General features: G+C 39.5%; 2 protein-coding genes across 2 annotated transcripts in view; one reads left to right on the forward strand and one right to left on the reverse strand.

The window, feature by feature from the left end:
- Positions 1–14,888, reverse strand: LOC138974999 (exosome complex component RRP42-like). Its single transcript, XM_070347654.1, has 8 exons — positions 14,748–14,888; positions 13,916–14,017; positions 13,064–13,158; positions 4,930–5,095; positions 4,581–4,651; positions 3,391–3,514; positions 631–786; positions 1–180 (listed from the first exon to the last, which is right to left on the reverse strand). Exons 1-8 carry the CDS (start codon positions 14,802–14,804, stop codon positions 76–78), a joined length of 876 nt encoding a protein of 291 aa, XP_070203755.1. The 5' UTR covers positions 14,805–14,888; the 3' UTR covers positions 1–75.
- LOC138974983 (palmitoyltransferase ZDHHC3-like) overlaps positions 14,843–19,833 on the forward strand; it is a 22,440-nt gene continuing 17,449 nt past the window's right edge. Inside the window, exons 1-3 of the mRNA XM_070347653.1 lie at positions 14,843–15,026; positions 16,805–16,997; positions 18,229–18,399. Of these exons, the coding sequence (XP_070203754.1) occupies positions 14,977–15,026; positions 16,805–16,997; positions 18,229–18,399 (414 nt within the window). The 5' untranslated portion in view covers positions 14,843–14,976. The remainder of the gene's footprint in view (positions 15,027–16,804; positions 16,998–18,228; positions 18,400–19,833) is intronic.

The raw sequence follows: 19,833 nt of genomic DNA on the forward strand, positions 1-19,833 counted from the left end.
TTAAGATTTTCTTATTTTATTAACAAAACTGAAAATACACAAGTTTAGTTGAACACAAAAACTAGGCATAATATGCTATCTTAGGAATCCAACAGTTTTGCGTTTTAGTCCCTTTTGCTCTTCTTCTTTTAGTGTCTCCAGAAGTTTCTCATTGACTGCTTTGCCGACCCTCTTGCCAACCTGTAAAAATAACAAACACACAACAAATGTAACAGTATCATGTAAGGAAAAAGTTCCTGAGGGGTATATCTCCTTAAAACTATTTTATAGAAAACTAAAGAAACAAGAGTTTAAATTTAATTTTTATCCATCTTACTGGACACACACACGCCAAGGCATGCAGGAAACTAGAAAGCTGCATTGTGAATACAGGGGAAGTAATTCTTTAACTAAAAGGTCCAGTATTTTGCACAAATGCAATCATTTTTTTACATTTTTTAAAAAGACCGATACAGACTAAACAAAGACCCCCCGCCCCCTTTTTGTATCTAGGATTTAAACGCACACACACACAAGGGAAAATATTTGTATTTCAAACAGATTTTGTTGTGAACTATACTACACTCAAAATAGTAAGTTGCATGTGGGAATGGCCACTTACACTTGCAGATTTGCAAACTCTGTTTTTACCTGCATCATCTCTGTAATACTGTCGGGGTCCAGTGATCCACGACCTTCCTTCACTGTGGCGGTGACAGATCCTGAGGCGGTGACAGCCATCATGAGACGAGCCAGGCAGCATGCTTCCTCTTTCTGTGATGCATCCACGATGTGATTGTGGCCAATCTAAACACAATAAACAACAGGTAGTGAAATGATTGTAATTATATATTGTTAATCCTTTCAGATTTCTTTCTCTGAAATAAATAAGAAAGAAAGTTCCTTGCTTACAAGAATTGAACAACAGCCCATAAACTCACTTTGCCAACTTTTTAAAAATGTAACAGAAAGAAAAAGATTTATTGGTTAATTGAAATGGGTATTGAAAATCATGATATTTGGAGTTGTGACAGGCTAGACATATGAACTCATGCTCACGTGATCAACAGTTCATGTTTAAATACCAATCTACTTTGATGACAATTCTCAGAAGTTTCCCTTACTATCCATGCAAACACAATTCCAATTTCCTGTTGCACACTGTGTGCTCCTGTGCAATGATCTAATGATGAATCCATAACTGTATATCCACACAAGAACAGGTTTAAAAAGAATACAGCATTTGAGGAAGCAAGCACTTCAATTGTTTAAAAAGCCCATGTGCAGCTTAACAAAAAAATAAACTAACAAAAATGGTTTCCACTTGTACATGTACAAAATATAAATATTAATTCTGTTAAAAAACAAAAACAACAACCGTTTTCTCCACAGAAAGCAGCCTATCTGTTGACTTTGTATATATCAGGGGTGGGACTCTCTTGTGATGAAAAAAGAGGAAATACCTTTTTTCTAGGGGGGTTCGGGGGCATGCTCCCCCGAAAATGTGTTAAATGGTACGGTACATTAAAATCTGTACAATCTGGTGCATTCTGAGAGTAAAATTCAACTGACAACTCGTTTGGATTAGGTAGGTAAAAAAAGACATTCTCCTCACCCCCCCATAAAAAATAAAAAAATTCACACAACAATGGTAACATTGTAATGATGCATACTTACGTAATGAACCATGTATCCATAATCCAATACTGGCAATAGTATGATTCAATGCATTGAAGCTCAAAATGACTATTTGTTATCAGGAGTTTTCAGTCAGCACAATTTAACTCTCAAGCCTCCAGTGTTCTGTTCCATCTTCACTTCTCTCCATATCATTCAGTCAACAAGTTATAGATACTGTGATGAAATGGGACGCGGAAAAATAGATTACTCCAGCGGAATTCGTAAGTTGTGTCCACGGAAATCCACGGATTCACGGAAAAGTCCCACCCCTGATATATATTCAAGCAGAGGGGTGCTCATAAAGCACGTGTAAATGCCTTGGCAAATCAACATCAGTTCTCATTATGTTTAAAGGCACAGTGCGCCTCCCGTAAACCATCACAGATACTGTCAGGCTTTTACACACAGTACAAACACCCTTCCATTTGAACGCTCACCGAACGGGAGCATCCTAGGTGCCCTACGTAAAGAGCGAGCAATTTTCAAAGAATTAATTTTGCGGATTGTCTCCGCACACAATCGGACCGTGGTGCGTTTTGGCGCTAGACCTAACTTTTAAAATCTAAATAATAAATTGACAGCTTGTTACACAAACATTCTTAAATCATAAAAGAATTCTTTTTTCATCAAGACAAGATCAGTACAATTCGAAGTTTTGAAAGTTTGAAAAAAGAAAAGCCCGGAAGCAGGGTCACGCAAGGTCGTGGTTCTCGTAGCAGACGACGGTTTATGCCTATCGCCAGTTCCTTTGAACAGTCAAAAGCCATCGCTAGAGTTCTTGTGAACCACAGCTGTTTGTTTCGTGCATAGTCAGAGGTACATAATAACGTGCTATTGCAGATAATCTCACAGCGAATTACAAACTGACGACAACATTGTGAAAAAGGGAAACTGGATCAAACGGGTTCACGATGGTTCAGGGGTAAGATAAACCACGCAAAAATAAATTCTTTGAAAATTGCTCGCTCTTTACGGAGGGCACCTAGGATGTTCTCAAGCGGTGAGTGTTTAAATGAAAGGGTGTTTGTACTGTGTGTAAAAGCCAAACAGAATCTATGATGGTTTACCAGGGGTGTCGTTAGAAGGGGGGTATTACAGGGGTTCTGGACCCACCCCCCGGCTGTACAAAAAAACAAACCACAAAAACATTTTCTGTTTGTGATTTTTTTTTTCTGTCCGTAAAGCCAGGGGAAGAGTTAATTGTTTTATTGTCACAGTATGTGACATGTCTTCCTTCTAACCATACTATATGATGTCGGGAGCAGATATCAGTGAAGATAAATTGCCATTATTTAATACTAACTTTAAAAGAAATAATAAGTGGCTGCTGACACCAGTTGATCATGTTTAAAATCAAGGATAAGCCGCAAATTGTGTATAAAATAGCTACAATTCTTCAGCTTCAGGGGGGCTTTGCTCCAAGGGACCCTGGACCCCAGGTTGTAACCCCCCCCCCCCCCCCCCTCTGGCTTAACTGCTTCGCCCCTGTAATATGTGTTCCTAAGACAATGATTGTATGTATTGGTGTTCCCTTCTTGATAGTCTTGTGCTTCAATGTTGCGGTGACTTTCGATGAGCCAAAATAATAGCCGAACATTTTCCAAAATGTCCTAAAACTTTCTGACAGTTTCGGCCAAATGTCCCAACATGAAAATGTCTAGCAACACCCCTGTTTACAGGAGGCTTACTGTGCCTTTAACATATTCGCTTAGGTATCTTTCATATTCTGACCTTGCTAAGTGTGAGAACAGTGGGGGCTGCGGACACATCCAGACGCCTGACATCATAGGGGTCATCCGACACCTCAAGCTCTGTTTCCTCTCCCTCCTCCTGTCTTACTTTCACACTGGGGATTCTGCAATCAAAGCAAAGACCATGTTCATTCGTCAGGGGTGGGACTTTTCCGCAAATCCGCAGATTTCCGCGGACACAACTTACGAATTCCGCGTCCCATTTCATCACAGTATTTATAACTTGTTGACTGATTGATATGGAGAGAAGTGAAGATGTAACAGAACACTGGAGGCTTGAGAGTTAATTGTGCTGACTGAAAACTCCTGATAACTAATAGTCATGTTGAGCTTCAATGCATTGGGGTGTCACTTGGATCATACTATTGCCAGTATTGGATTATGGATACATGGTTCATTACGTAAATATGCACTGTTACAATGATACCATTCTTGTGTGAAAGTGTTTTTTATGTTTGGTTGGGAATTTTATTTTGGGGGGGGGGGGGGGGGGGGGGGGGGGGAGGGAATGAGGAGAATGTCTTTTTTACCTAATCCAAACAAGTTGAATTTTAGTCTCAGAATGCACCAGATTGCACAGATTTTAATGTACCATTTAGAAAAAAACGGGGGAGCATGCCCCTGAACCCCCCTAGAAAAAAGGGATTTCCTCTTTTTTCATCACAAGAGAGTCCCACCCCTGATTCATGAAAGCATGCTTGATCATCTTCACTTCTATCTTTGCCTTGTTTTCTTTTCTTTCTTCACAGCTGTACATAATTGTTGTTTTGTGTAATTCTACTAGCCTAGGAGTTTGAAAAGCTGATACTTCTACAAACAAACGAACAAACCCCCTCCTTAAAGTTTCTTAGACTTTCAAATGATGAAGGGAAGAAGAGCGACTTTATGACAGTGAAAAAGCTTCTGCTGCTCATATAGCACACGGCAGGATGGATTTCACACATACACACCCCAACAAATACTGTACCATAATTCAAACACACACTTCCGTTCTCATGCATTCTTTGTTTAGACAAGTAGACTGTTAGCAGCATACATTTAAAAACACAAATATACAATAACTTCTAATTAAAAGGCTCGAAATAGGTTCATGGTGAGTCTATCCAAATAACTGTATCAAGATCTCAACTATCTTTTGCCAGACTCCCTCAAACAAGATTGATAGCTTACTTTGTGTTGAAGAGAGCAGCTTTCACAGCTATTGACGCAGCATCAAACAGGTTGCCCCCACACTCCAGCAACTGAAAGAAAATAACAACGCAATGAGTGAGATAATTTATCCTGGAGTGATATGTAAATTTGAAGCAGATACACATACACACAATGGTGCAAAATTGTATGAGTAACAATCTTTTTCTTTGTACTGAATTTATGGTAGTAATTATGGTGCTTGATTACAAATTCAAAGTTATAACAAAAGAGAAGCAACCCCTTACTCAGTTACTGTTCCTTGCAATCAGTTTTACCCTTTATCAAAAGTGTTTGCTTTACAACAAACTCATTGTACTGTTTTACCTACCAACACATCAACATAGAGAACCCAGCAAAGTTTTCCAGACTGCAGACAGAGAGATGACACATCCAGTACAGTACTTGCACTGTAAGCTCGGTACAACAGATTCATCATCTCTGTGGCAAGTTCTTCTCCCCCTCGTCCCTCAAACTCTGGTGCTGCATTTGCAGAGCTGCGCAAAAGAAAAGCTTGTATATTTTCTGTTTATCTTACTTTTTCCCAACAATTCCTACTGTGAAATTAATCAATCCAACCCTAGCCCAAATCACCTTCTAGCTTTGTTTAAGAAAGCATATAAGGTGGTCAATAAAAATGTACCTATTTTCACTTCGCTCCCAAATTTGTGACGTCAAGATTTTCGTTCAATTTTCAAACTAACTACAATGATAATAATAATAATAAAACATTCTTTTATAGCGCTGTTCACCGCCGAATGGCAGTCTCATGGCGCTTTACATTAGACATTAAAATTTAACATTTTACATAAAAAGGTTTTTGGTAAAAAATAACATACAAGCATTAAAAACAATTCATAGTCAACGACCACTTATAGTTATGTAAAATAATCTCGAAAAATTGTTTTGAAAAAGATGAGAGAAAAAAACAGAAAAAAAACCCACGTAAGATAAGTAATAGACACATAGTTACACATAAAAAGTCAATAAAACAGAACTCACATCAAAGCGTACAGATCTAAAAACAAAACGAAGATGTAACATAGACTGTGGGGCAACACATTAACCTTTGCCGGATGCCGCTTTTGACTACACACTCCCGACGATGCGGGTTTGTCTGAACCCATACATTTGAAAGAGGGTTTTTACCGTTTATTCCTCTAACGACGATGCGGGTTTGTCTGAACCCATACATTTGAAAGAGGGTTTTTACCGTTTATTTCTCTAACGACGGGGTGGGTTCAGGGAAACCCACTGCGCTACTTCAGTGGTTGCATCGAGTTTCTCCCTTCACCGACCTCTTGCAGGGAAGAGAGAGGGGGAGGGAAAGGGGGAGGGAGAGACTGAGAGAGACTGAGAGACTAAGAAAGAGAGAGAGAGAGAGAGAGAGACTAAGAAAGAGAGAGAGAGACTAAGAAAGAGAGAGAGAGAGATTAAGAAAGAGAGAGAGAGACTAAGAAAGAGAGAGAGAGAGAGAGAGACTAAGAAAGAGAGAGAGAGAGTCTAAGAAAGAGAGTGAGAGACTAAGAAAGAGAGAGAGAGAGAGGGAGACTAAGAAAGAGAGAGAGAGAGACTAAAAAGAGAGAGAGACTAAGAAAGAGAGAGAGAGAGAGACTAAGAAAGAGAGACAGACTAAGAAAGAGAGAGAGAGACTAAGAAAGAGAGAGAGACTAAGAAAGAGAGAGAGAGAGAGACTAAGAAAGAGAGAGAGAGAGAGAGATACTAAGAAAGAGAGAGATAGACTAAGAAAGATAGAGAGAGAGAGACAAATAAAGAGAGAGAGAGACAAATAAAGAGAGAGAGAGAGACTAAGAAAGAGAGAGAGAGACTAAGAAAGAGAGAGAGAGACTAAGAAAGAGAGAGAGAGACTAAGAAAGAGAGAGAGAGAGACTAAGAAAGAGAGAGAGACAGACTAAGAAAGAGAGAGAGGGAGACTAAGAAAGAGAGAGAGACTAAGAAAGAGAGAGAGAGAGACTAAGAAAGAGAGAGAGAGAGACTAAGAAAGAGAGAGAGAGAGACTAAGAAAGAGAGAGAGACTAAGAAAGAGAGAGAGAGACTAAGAAAGAGAGAGAGAGAGAGACTAAGAAAGAGAGAGAGAGACTAAAAAAGAGAGAGAGAGAGACTAAGAAAGAGAGAGAGACTAAGAGAGAGAAAGAGAGACTAAGAAAGAGAGAGAGACTAAGAGAGAGAGAGAGAGACTAAGAAAGAGAGAGAGAGAGACTAAAAAAGAGAGAGAGAGACTAAAAAAGAGAGAGAGAGACTAAAAAGAGAGAGAGAGAGAGAGACTAAGAGAGAGAGAGAGAGAGACTAAGAAAGAGAGAGAGACTAAGAGAGAGAGAGAGAGACTAAGAAAGAGAGAGAGAGAGACTAAGAGAGACAAAGAAAGAGAGAGAGACTAAGAAAGAGAGAGAGAGACTAAGAAAGAGAGAGACTAAGAAAGAGAGAGAGAGAGACTAAAGAGAGAGAGAGAGAGACTAAGAAAGAGAGAGAGAGAGACTAAGAGAGAGAGAGAGAGAGAGACTAAAAAAGAGAGAGAGACTAAAAAAGAGAGAGAGAGAGAGACTAAGAGAGAGAGAGAGAGAGAGAGACTAAGAAAGAGAGAGAGACTAAGAGAGAGAGAGAGAGACTAAGAAAGAAAGAGAGAGACTAAGAGAGAGAGAGAGAGAGAGAGACTAAGAAAGAGAGAGAGACTAAGACACAGAGAGAGAGAGAGACTAAGAAAGAGAGAGAGAGAGACTAAAAAAGAGAGAGAGAGAGACTAAGAAAGAGAGAGAGAGAGAGACTAAGAAAGAGAGAGAGAAAGAGAGACTAAGAAAGAGAGAGAGAGACTAAGAGAGAGAGAGAGAGACTAAGAAAGAGAGAGAGACTAAGAGAGAGAGAGAGAGAGACTAAGAAAGAGAGAGAGAGACTAAGAAAGAGAGAGAGAGACTAAGAAAGAGAGAGAGAGACTAAGAAAGAGAGAGAGAGAGAGACTAAGAAAGAGAGAGAGAGAGACTAAAAAAGAGAGAGAGAGAGACTAAGAAAGAGAGAGAGAGAGAGACTAAGAAAGAGAGAGAGAAAGAGAGACTAAGAAAGAGAGACTAAGAGAGAGAGAGAGAGACTAAGAAAGAGAGAGAGACTAAGAGAGAGAGAGAGAGACTAAGAAAGAGAGAGAGAGACTAAGAAAGAGAGAGAGAGAGAGACTAAGAAAGAGAAAGAGAGACTAAGAAAGAGAGAGAGCGAGAGACTAAAAAAGACTGAGAGAGAGAGACTAAGAGAGAGAGAGAGACTAAGAAAGAGAGAGAGAGAGACTAAGAAAGAGAGAGAGAGAGAGAGAGAGACTAAGAAAGAGAGACAGAGAGAGAGAGACTAAGAGAGAGAGACAGAGAGAGAGACTAAGAGAGAGAGACTGAGAGAGAGAGACAGAGAGAGAGACAGACAGAGAGACAGACAGACAGAGAGAGAAAGAGACAGAGACAGACAGTCAGATAGACAGATAGACGGATAGACAGACAGACAGACAGACAGACAGAGCAACTGACAACAGACATACAGACAGAGAGATACGGACAGACAAACAGAGAGACAGACAGTCTCTTGGAGACAAACAGGCAGACAGACACTGTTCCGCCGCTTTGGTAATTATGGGTGTAGCAGAACCCGCGCCGTCGGCAGAGGGATAGTTACAATCACTACTACTCTTTAAAAGTATGGGTATGTGTGAACCCGCGCCATCGGTAGTGTTTATGTAAATTATCATAATCAATTAATTCTGATGTTTTGTCATGTACACACTAAAAATTTGCAGACAGAGAGCAAATTAGGTGTGTGAGAGATACTTAAAATTTCAAAACGATACCTTTAATGGTTCCAGAGTTACAATGATTTTAGTGTGTCTCTGGGTACAGGTGAACCCAGGAAGCACGGCAAAGGTTAAACAACTAACAACTACTGAACTAGTCAACAAGCAAACTTATCATTCAGCACATTCACTCACAAGTCACATGCACACATTACACCACAGCTTCAATGTCCTAATTACTTTGTTCATTTTAGTAAAAGGCAGATTTGTACAGGTGAGTCTTCAGTTTAATCTTAAATGATGGTAGTGAAGGAGACTGGCGGACCGCTAGGGGAAGTGAGTTCCAGAGTGTAGGGACTTGATATCTGAATGATCTTTGTCCAGCTGATTTTAGTGTACGGCTCTAGGGACTGTGAGGAGCAGCTGGGATGAGGACCTCAGGGACCTAGTTGGAGAGTACTTTGTCAGTTTTGATGACAAGTAAGGAGGGAGGGTGCCATGAAAGTAGTTGAAAGCGAGAGTGCCCAGCTTGTACTGTATTCTCTGTTGACTGGAAGCCAGTGGAGATGATTCAGCAGTGGAGATACAGAAGAGATCTAGGAATTTACGAGGACATCTAATTGGGTGACACTGATCAATTTAGTATGATTCAGGAATCCAAAAGAGTCGATGCTGATTTTGAATTCCCAATTTGACTTTCCCTTGATTATTTTCAGCGATGAAGTCCAACATGTCTTGCTTAGCCTCAGTCTCTTAATAGGTGCTGTCTTCAAATAAAAAGTGAGCCTTGTTTCTTTGTTGCTGTATTAGGAATTGATGCCTTTAACCACTCACATTATAAGGTATACAGTATAGACCGGATGTATAAAACACCGGATGTATGAAAGTCTGGATGTATGAAAGAGGTAGGCAGGATCCCGGCAGAAGCTACTCTTTGTTATTACTCAGAATTTTCCGGTTGTATGAAAATCGGATGTATAAAAGTCCGGTTGTATGAAAGCAAATCTCTGGTCCCGAGCAGCACAAATGCGTTGTTGCAAGACCGGTTGTAAGAAAACGAAAGTAGACCCAAGTCACAAAAGTGTGGTAAGAGTAATTTCCCTTCCATAGCGACTCGAACTTGCAAAATGGCGGACCGCAAAGCGAAAGCTACAGGCAAACGTAGAGTGTTGACATTGTCTGGGCGCCTTAAAATCATAAAGGCAATAGAGGACAGTCCACACAATTCCCGAACACAGATGGCCATTGATTTAGGTGTCCCCCTGCCAACGATGTCGAACATCATGAAAGACAAGAACAAATATCGTCAGGCAAGAGGGAAGCGGCGATACTGTGACGACGAGCAAGCGGGCACGGAGCTCTCAGCTGCCGTCTGTGGACAAAGCGCTGCTGGACTGGACTGAAGAGCAATAATAGCCCAGGAAGGCATTTTTTTTGTACAATTAGAACCAGAGGCATTGGTCGTGGGTGTGACTCAGTTTTTTTTTAATGTTGTTGTTGTTGTTTTAATCCATTAAACTGGTTTTAAGTTTAACTCACTTTTTTGTATTCAGTGCGCGCGCGTGTGTGTGTGTGCGTGTTATCTTCTTCTTCTTCTTCTTCTTCTTCGTTCGTGGGCTGAAACTCCCACGTACACTCGTGTTTTTTGCACGAGTGGAAATTTACGTGTATGACCGTTTTTACCCCGCCATTTAGGCAGCCATACGCCGCTTTCGGAGGAAGCATGCTGGGTATTTTCGTGTTTCTATAACCCACCGAACTCTGACATGGATTACAGGATCTTTTCCGTGCGCACTTGGTCTTGTGCTTGCGTGTACACACGAAGGGGATAAGCCACTAGCAGGTCTGCACATAAGTTGACCTGGGAGATCGGAAAAATCTCCACACTTAACCCACCAGGCGGCCGCGGCCGGGATTCGAACCCTCGACCTTCCGATTAAGAGGCCGACGTCTTACCACCACGCCACAGCGCCCGTCGTGTGCGTGTTATAAATGTGTGCGTTTTGGAGAGAGAGAGAGAGAGAGAGAGAGAGAGAGAGAGAGAGAGAGAGAGAGAGAGAGGGAGAGAGAGAACTCAGAAAATGTTATTTGCTACGCCAACGGTCATTACAAAGTTTCCACGACCAAAAACATTGTCAAAAGCGCAAAAGGGTTGTGGAGGGAACACACACAATACAGTTGAGCCACACACAAACACACACACACATGCGCGCGAGCGCACGCACGTACGCGCACACACACACACAGAGGGACAGGGGGGGGGGGGGGGGGGGGGGGCGGAGAGTGCACGGCCTTATGCAAAGCAGAACAGTTCCTTACACAAAACAGTTGCTCTTTCTATCGGTTGTCCTGACTGTGTCAGTGTATGTAAGTACATATACCTTTCCACTTGTTATTCACAAACCTTTTCTTCTAACAAGGATATGTATCAAAACATTTAAACATAAAAAAACAAATAAATACAAAAATGATATGAAAAAAACCCTACTTTTATCAAGTAACAGACGCGTGGCCGGATGTATGTAAGTCAATCCACAATATTTTCATACATCCGGTTAACCGGATTTAGTAAAGACCGGATGTATGAAAGACAAAAAGTGGGTCCCGACGACTTTCTTACATCCGGTCTCGACTGTATATATAGTTTAAATTCTTATAAAAACAACCCAAAACAAAATACCAACAATCAGCGTGCAGGCTCCCCTTCAATGATACGTATGTGCAGTCCCCGGCGAAAGAAACGCAACTCATTCGTGCTCGCTGTTGCGAGTGATTTTTCGTCATTTTCAAATTGTCGTAAAATATGAACCAGATAAGAGAAATCAACAAGTCGCGTAAGGCGAAATTACTACATTTAGTCAAGCTGTGGAACTCACAGAATGAAATTGAACGTAGTCCGCCGCTAGTGCAAAAGGCAGTGAAAGTGACGAGCCTGTTTGGCGCGGTAGCGGTTGCGCTGTGCTTCATAGCACGCTTTACTGTACCTCTCTTCGTTTTAACTTTCTGAGCGTGTTTTGAATCCAAACATATCATATCTATATGTTTTTGGAATCAGGAACCGACAAGGAATAATTTTATCTCCCACAATTCCGAGAGGAATGGGTCACGTGAGATAGAACGCGGAATACGTCACTGAACGAATGGTTTTCGTCCTGTGAAGACGTGTTGGTGCACTGTCTCTTTTGCTTTGCTTTCATTTTTCTCTAACCTTTCTGTGTACAAGTTTTAGTTGTAGGTTAGTTGAAGTGTATTGACTATTTTGATTGTTTATCATTGTGTCAACTTGCAAGGTAAGGAAACAGTTTGGAGTTTTCGGTGTTTGTTGGTTTTTGAACCGGGAACGCGTCGTTTCGCGTTTGAATTTTATTCGTCGAAGCTAACACATGGAAATGTTACTGGCGTCAGTGGGCGCGTTAATTGTTTTTGCAGGTGTGACCTACTATATTTGGGTCAGTTGGGATCGTTACTTGTTTTTGCACGAGTGACCTCAGGTCAGTCGGTAAGATGAAAGTGTTTTTAAATTGATTTTGAAAATTTAATTTTGATCATAATTTTTAATTTTTTTAATTTTCAGAGCTTGTTTTTAATCCAAATATAACATATTTATATGTTTTTGGAATCAGAAAATGATGAAGAATTAGATGAACGTAAATTTGGATCGTTTTATAAAATTTTTTTTTTTTTTTACAATTTTCAGATTTTTAATGACCAAAGTCATCAATCAATTTTTAAGCCACCAAGCTGAAATGCAATACCGAAGTCCGGCCTTCGTCGAAGATTGCTTGGCCAAAATTTCAATCAATTTGATTGAAAAATGAGGGTGTGACAGTGCCGCCTCAACTTTTACAAAAAGCCAGATATGACGTCATCAGACATTTATCGAAAAAATGAAAAAAACGTCTGGGGATATCATACCCAGGAACTCTCATGTCAAATTTCATAAAGATCGGTTCAGTAGTTTACTCTGAATCGCTCTACACGCACACACACACACACACACACATATACACACACACACACATACACCACGACCCTCGTCTCGATTCCCCCTCTATGTTAAAACATTTAGTCAAAACTTGACTAAATGTAAAAAGAAAAACAGATTCGTAGAGGATAATTTACTGGCTGTACGACAAGTGTATAGTATTTAATCGTTTTTATCGTTTACTTGTTCATAAATTGTGTTAAACAGGGTAGGGGTCAAGCGAATCGTGATTGCAGGCAAACGTGTCTCTTCAACATGCTGAGAAAATTGTAAAAATGCAAAAAAAATTACAAAAAAATAATTTTTGGGGAGGAAATTCATTTAATTAGAATTATTCGCCAAAGCGTTTAACACTAAAATAAATGAGCAAAGATCACTTAGACAGTGTTAAAAAGAGTTGTTTGGCAAAAGCTTATTCGCACAGAATCGACGTGATGATTTCTTTAAAAAAACAGGTGTTATTTGTGGCCAAGTGTCTGATCTACACGATCAAACTATAACTAGAAACAAAAAAGTGGGGTTTTATCTGGTTCATATTTTATGACAATTTGAAAATGACGAAAAATCACTCGCGACAGCGGGAGCGAATGAGTTGCGTTTCTTTCGCCGGGGACTGTACATGTACCTGCCTCATGCCAGATTCTACCCAATACAAATTACACTACAGTATATACCCACAAAGGAAAGAAACATAAATACCAGTCCACGAAAAATTCCAATCTTCCCACATCAGGTTTCTCTGGTTTGGGCTCTTCCAGTTCAGCTTTTACTCCAACAAGGATTTCTGTGTTGGCCTGTGCAGTTGAAACAAAACATCAATCTTAAAATTGCACAAGTTATTTGACATGACAGCAAAAACATAAAGGTATGTAAGAAAAATGGTCAATCACACCTCAATTGTAATTTAATTAACTAGACGATGCAGAGTCTGTAAAGCATTAATGTCACATGCAATGATGGAATTAACAGCAGACTAGTGCAACGATACCATTGAAAGTGTTGCATTTTGCTTTCTTATGTTCAGCTATGTAACCCTTCTCTTTTAGCAAGAACTTTGTTTTTATGAGTACTTAATAATTCTATAAATAATGTATGCATGGTGTCCTTAGGAATGTTAACAGAAATTCAAGGGTTCAAGCAAAGAACTTTGGATTGAGAAAGTTCACAGTCTCCAATTGTTACCGCATGTCATCTCACGTTTTCGGAATCACTAAGAAAGTTCACTGTCTCCAATTGGTACCTTATTGGCAATATATATGTCATCTGTAGTTTTGGAGATCACTTAAAAATAACGCTATTTCACAAACAAATTTGATTCCCATAGCAGACCAGGGTATTTATCGGTTTAGATTATAGGAACCCGATGCAGCTAAAATGCGCGACTGTCATTATTTTAAGCTGTAGTTCGAAAAAAAAAAGCCTCCGAAATAAAGCTATCACTTCAGCCTCAGCTTAATAAATATCAAAGAAAACAATTTTAGTCTTCTGCTGATTCAGTAGCAATATATATATGTATATATATATATATATGCACTGATGTATATTTCTTACCAGCCGCAGCCGTGCTGAACCACTGGTGTTGGACATTAGGCCAGTCTCCAGGTCCATTTGTCGGTATTCTTCATTGCTCCGCCCATCCTCACGAAAATTGTCCTGAAGATAAATGTTCCAGTACTGATCAACATAAAAAATGATATCCTCTCCAGCTGTACATGTGCAGCTACTTACAAGTGCATAGCTAAGCTGAAATTTGAGGTTTATGTGCTCACACAAGAATACACATAATAATAATAATAATAAATGAGCATTTATATAGCGCAACATCATAACTTTACAATTATGCTCTTTGCGCTCGATTTAAACTGAAAGACATCTGTATACAGCCTACAGGGCTTTGTTTTGTTATTAACACGCCATGCACAATTGGTGCATGCAAGCTGGAAATGGCCCTTAAGAATATATACCCATCAGTTCGTCAAAACGCTCAATCACTGCATAACACTCATTAACAGGCTGTTCCACCCTTTTCACATTTCATATCTGACAGAAACATATATGCAAGTTGCAACCCAAGTGATTTGATCAATTGATGAAATCAAGTATTAATACTATTATTAAATAATATCAGGAAGTTAGATATAATACATTAAGTCTTAATTAAGATGAATCAATTCAATGGGTGTTCAATGTATTCATCCTTCAAACGTAGGCCATCTTTATGTTGTTAAGACTAAGAGTAAGAGAGAGAGAGAGAGAGAGAGAGATTGCCAGAGAGATAACATTAAACTTTTAAAGAGGAACAATAAGAGAAAAAAAGCGGCCAAATGAACCCCTCCCAGCTTTTTATGAAAATAATAATGAATATCGGTCAGTCAGTACTTACCTGAATCCCGTGGACAATGAACGTTTTCTCAGCTTCGCTCAAATTAACATCAACCATGCTGGAAGCAAAACGAAAACCAACCGGAACTGCTTATTTCGTCATCCAAAGATGAGCTCAGATTTTGCTGCATCATCGGTTGGTGCTGTTATGGCGGCGTACACTGTGAAGTTATGGTGTTGTTTCTAGGGACAGTTTGATCAAAATACGACCCATTTTTCCTAGGTTATGAATGCATCGAATTCCAAACACAGCTATGGATAATACGATGAATGGTGGAGGGTGAGTATTATGTATTTTGTGTGAAATGGAGTTTCTGAAAGTAGAGGAAACATCATGTAGAGAATGGGGATCACGAAAGAAAGTCAACTCTCAACTTCATTTCGGACACCAAATGTTCATAACATTTTATGAATCTGTTTATTTCTTTGGCGAGTAAGCTCTCCTTCGGCTTTTGGAAACAGCACACCAGCAATCCTACTTGTCCATAAAAGGGGGAAACAGTAAACAGCCACGTATGTCTATGATAAAGTTGATAAAGCTGATGAGGAATCATTACATAGTATGATTGTATACTATACTATGATGTACTGATGTAGGCAAAAGCTATACGCACTCCGTATACAGGATCGATGGGTCTGTATACACTCCGGCAATGAAAAGCTCTGTTATAAATCTGTATGCAATGAAATACCCCCTAACAAGTCGTTGGGAAGTAGCCAAGGAAAAATCAGTCTGACTTCTGCTATCTCTTTTTCGGAGTGTTGAGTGTTGGCAAATAATCTACATTCACATATTATACAACCGTTTCTAGGTTGATACACACTCCAAGTGTGTTCCAAACTCTGCCGTGAAGCATCAGTTTCGTGTGTGTGTGTGTGTTTGTTTTTGTCTGTGTTTGTTCCCAGCGTACTTTGATACCATGAATGGAAAGTGAAGCAAAACGGCATCGACTGACGCCCCGTGTGTTGATGCGGTTCAATGTCTGTTTTTTTAAGCACACCCCGAAAATGTATTCTACGATACAGCAAAGGCTGTGCAGCATCAGATTGTTTTCGGTTTACTCTTGTAGTTATATTCAACTGCTCTGCGTTCCTATTGCAAAGTGGTGTCGAATGGCAAATTTGCTTCGCGGCCGGAAGTTAACGCTGGAGTGTATACTAGATTCTGACCCCTGTATACACTCCGAGTGCATACAGCCAGTGCGTTATATACAGTATATGTATACCATCTACCATTACTAAGTTTGCCAGAGGGGTTCACAGAGCAAAACTTGACTCAGTTCAATAGCTATACTGGTAGTTGTACTAAAAAGTAGTAGAACATGTAGTAGAGGTGAACAGGTGCCAGTCAATCTTGTTATGAAATTAGCAATATTAATTATTATCTTGTTCAGGCCAAGCTCATCGACTGTTCAGGTGATCATTCAGCTGTACAGGGATATCATATGCAGACATATCATATATATATCAACAGACAGATACACACAGACAGAGTGACACATGTATGCACAAACACACACATGTACACAGAGTCCCTAGAAAAAGGTATGCATAAAATAAAAAAAATGATATACTGTACATGTATGTATGTAGATTGCTTACCTTGTTTGTTACACCCAAGTTTGTTTTTTCTCTCCATTTTCTTCTTTTCTATTCTTTCTGTTTGTTAATTGAATAATTCACATGATTTTTTGGGGGAGCAAATTAAGTTTTGTGTATGAAACTAAAAGAAATGCAAGTGACACCGAAATATTGTACTGTACTGTAGTTCTAGAAGACATATTTTTAATTTTATGGTAGAAAGGAATCAGACACAAGATGTATGGGCATGCGTGTTGTGATAGTACTGATACACTCATGTCTGCAGTCCCCTCCCCTGAAATACACACATGCACACACACACAAACATACACTCTCTCTCTGATACATACTTGCAATTACACACAAATGCATGAGTGCCAGTGAATAATAATTTAAGTGACAGATGTATAGTTGCTCAGTAGACTTGACTTTCATCATGGTTTTAGTTCAAGCTGCTAACCCTTTTGTTTTTCACAGTGATCATCATCACCACAGTCCCTACCATGGTCAAGAAACATACTTGGAAGACATTCCACTGAAGCCGCCCAAAGCCAAGAAGCCAGTACCAGACGGTGTGACTACCATTGACTGCACTCCCTACTTTAAATGTCTTGGACTCACATCACCCTGGCTTCGCAGAGTGTGGTTTGTCAAGGATATCTGTGGCCTGGTGAGTAAAAAAAAAAAAAGATAGACTGCTAACATTCCAAAATTGTCCAGTCTTGTCATTTTTTTGTGGTCATCTTTTATAATAAGATGAAATAATATCAATGTTTAATTTTCAATTTGTTTGAGCGTTGTTTGGTCAAGATTACATCTTCTATTTAGTTTGATTTACCCCCCCCCCCCCCCCCCCCCCCCCCCCCCCCCCTCCATCCCCCTAAAAAAAAAATTTAAAAAAAAACCCAATGTTTATGGTTTCCTGACTGACTTTTTGTATTAATATATCGTCCTGAGCCTAAAACTTTTTTATATTAAACACTAACCGCTTGAGAACATCCTATCCTAGGTGCCCCCGTAAAGAGCAAGCAATTTTCAAAGAATTTATTTTTGCGTGGTTTATCTTACCCCTGGGCCATCGTGAACCCGTGTGATCCAGTTTCCTTTTTTCACAAAGTAGTCGTCAGTTTGTAATTTGAATGCGACTCGCTGTAAGCTTATCTGCAATAGCACGTTATTATGTACCTCTGAATCTAAACCAAACAAACAGCTGTGATTCACAAGAACTCTAGCGATGGCTTTTGACTGTTCAGAGGAACTGGCGATAGGCATAAACCGTCGTCTGCTACGAGAACAATGACCTTGCGTGACCCTGCTTCCGGGCTTTTCTTTTTTCAAACTTTCAAAACTTCGAATCGTACTGATCTTGTCTTGATGAAAAAAGAATTCTTTTATGATTTAAGAATAATTGCGTGACAAGCAGTCAATTTATTATTTAGATTTTAAAAGTTAGGTCTAGCGCCAAAACGCACCACGGTCCAATTTTGTTATCAGACAATCCGCAAAATTAATTCTTTGAAAATTGCTCGCTCTTTACGTTGGGCACCAAGGATGTTCCCGTTCGGTGAGCGTTCAAATGGAAGGGTGTTTGTACTGTGTGCCTGACAGTATCTGTGATAGTTTACAGGAGGCGTACTGTGCCTTAAAAAAATATGCAACTTGATTTTTTTTTTACGTTAAAAGATAGCTACTCTTTTATTACATCCAGGAATCATAGCTTGTACAAGTTCCTACCAATTAAAAGCCACATGCGCCTGGTTTAAAAAAAAAGAAGACTTGAATAAAATGTAAAAAACCCCACTATTTTTAAGCCTAATTTTGTTGGCCATGTCTTCTGAAAGAACCATTAATTTTATGTGTGTGTGTGTGCCTTTGCTAAGTGTGTGCGTTTTGTTTTACAGGTGTGTGCTGTGATCACCTGGATGCTGCTGCTGTATGCAGAGTACGTTGTGATGATTGTCATGCTGCTGCCTCAGTTCTTCTCACCCTACAACTTCTTCAACGCCATTGTCTATAACTTCTTTTCGTTCATGGCCCTCTCCTCACATTTACGGGCTATGCTCACTGATCCGGTAAGCTTTTTTAACGGAATTTAAATTATATATGAGTGTAATTTTGCTGGAAGGCGTAAATATTGATCTTTCCTCTGCACTGCCATTTGTCCATGTATTGTCAATTTATTATTTAGATTTTCATTCCATTTCTGCACATACTCCTCTCCCATAAAGTTGTTATGATTGTTGAGAGTGTTAGCTGTGTATGTTTGTATATATATATAGTGTGTATTGCATATATGATTATTGTGTGAACAGTACATGTGGTGATTTGTGTCTGTGTGATTAATTTGTTTTATGTAGGTTGTACTTTTAATTGTTCTATTCTGTATATATATATGTTCCTTTGTAAAGGGCCTAGAGCTATAGGTTAGGCACTTAAAAATGTCCAGTTATTATTATTATTATTATTGAAATTATGGACCTGGCAAGCACTGATTAGATAGACTACCTTGTTTTCCGGACTATGAGGTGCAACTTTTTGAGAGAAAAAAGTGTTACCCCTATGCCCTATAGCCCCATTGGTGCCTTGTGTATTACTAAAGAGGCCTACACGTTTACCCACATCACTTTACATCAAGAAACATGAGGTCCCGGCCTAACATGTTCCTGCAGTCTCCTGGGACTAACCCTCTCAGACATCAAAAACGTTGGTCTCTTAGCTGAAAATAGCGGTCATCGGCCTCCAATGAAAATTGGTCATGCAGCTGGTAGTGTACAATGGGTTTAATCAGAACAGAGACCGTGCACAGTGGCTTTGAATTTGTTGCACAATTCTGGAAACTAGCATATTTTACACTCTGTGCTTTTTTTTGCTTGGGCCCAATACACCGGAAGTACCTATTGTGTGGAGTTTTTCTCGTTCGTTAGTACAAAGTGGGGGTTGTGCTTGTACAGTGATGCACCTTGTAGTCCCAAAAATATGGTACATGTACCTTCCAAATGTTCCACGTTTGAACATATTTTTGTAACAAGTTTTGACCTGGTTGTGACATAGTACATAGTTCTACTGGCAAAATGAACACTTGTTCATATTATGCGTTTATTTTATGTGTGCCTCTTTTGCAAGAAGAATGATGTACCATGTCACAAAGTGTTCAAAACTCATTTCAGAAATGTGTTCAAAAGTAGAACACTTCTGTTTAGAGTGTACTCACTCTTCCCACCCGTGCTAAGCAAAAAGCATGCGGCATTAGCCAATGGACAACTTAGGTTTTTTTTATGTTTGAAGTTAGTTTGTTTATGAATTCTTTCTCTCACTTGTTTGTGCTTCTGCCTACACCCTTTTCATTTCCTATTTTGTTCTTAGTTCCTGCCTTCTCAGATTCCACCTCAACCTCCTATTATCATTCATGTTTATCTTCTTCCTCACCACTGTCTGTTTTTTTTTTATTGTGTTTTACTTTCTTCTATTTTTAGTGATCCTTTGCTGGTCTGTCAAATTTATTCAAT

The sequence above is a fragment of the Littorina saxatilis genome, linkage group LG1 (genome assembly GCF_037325665.1).
Source record: "Littorina saxatilis isolate snail1 linkage group LG1, US_GU_Lsax_2.0, whole genome shotgun sequence".
In the NCBI taxonomy this organism is placed as follows: Eukaryota; Metazoa; Mollusca; class Gastropoda; order Littorinimorpha; family Littorinidae; genus Littorina; species Littorina saxatilis.

Bases quoted from the DNA above. Each gene is read 5' to 3' on its own strand.
- LOC138974999 (XM_070347654.1), bottom strand. From the start codon at position 14,804: ATGGTTGATGTTAATTTGAGCGAAGCTGAGAAAACGTTCATTGTCCAC. The intron at 787-3,390 runs GTCAGAATATGA...TATTGTGTTTAG, and splicing joins CTGTTCTCACACTTAGCAAG to ATTGGCCACAATCACATCGT. The intron at 181-630 runs GTAAAAACAGAG...TTATTTTTACAG, and splicing joins GTATTACAGAGATGATGCAG to GTTGGCAAGAGGGTCGGCAA.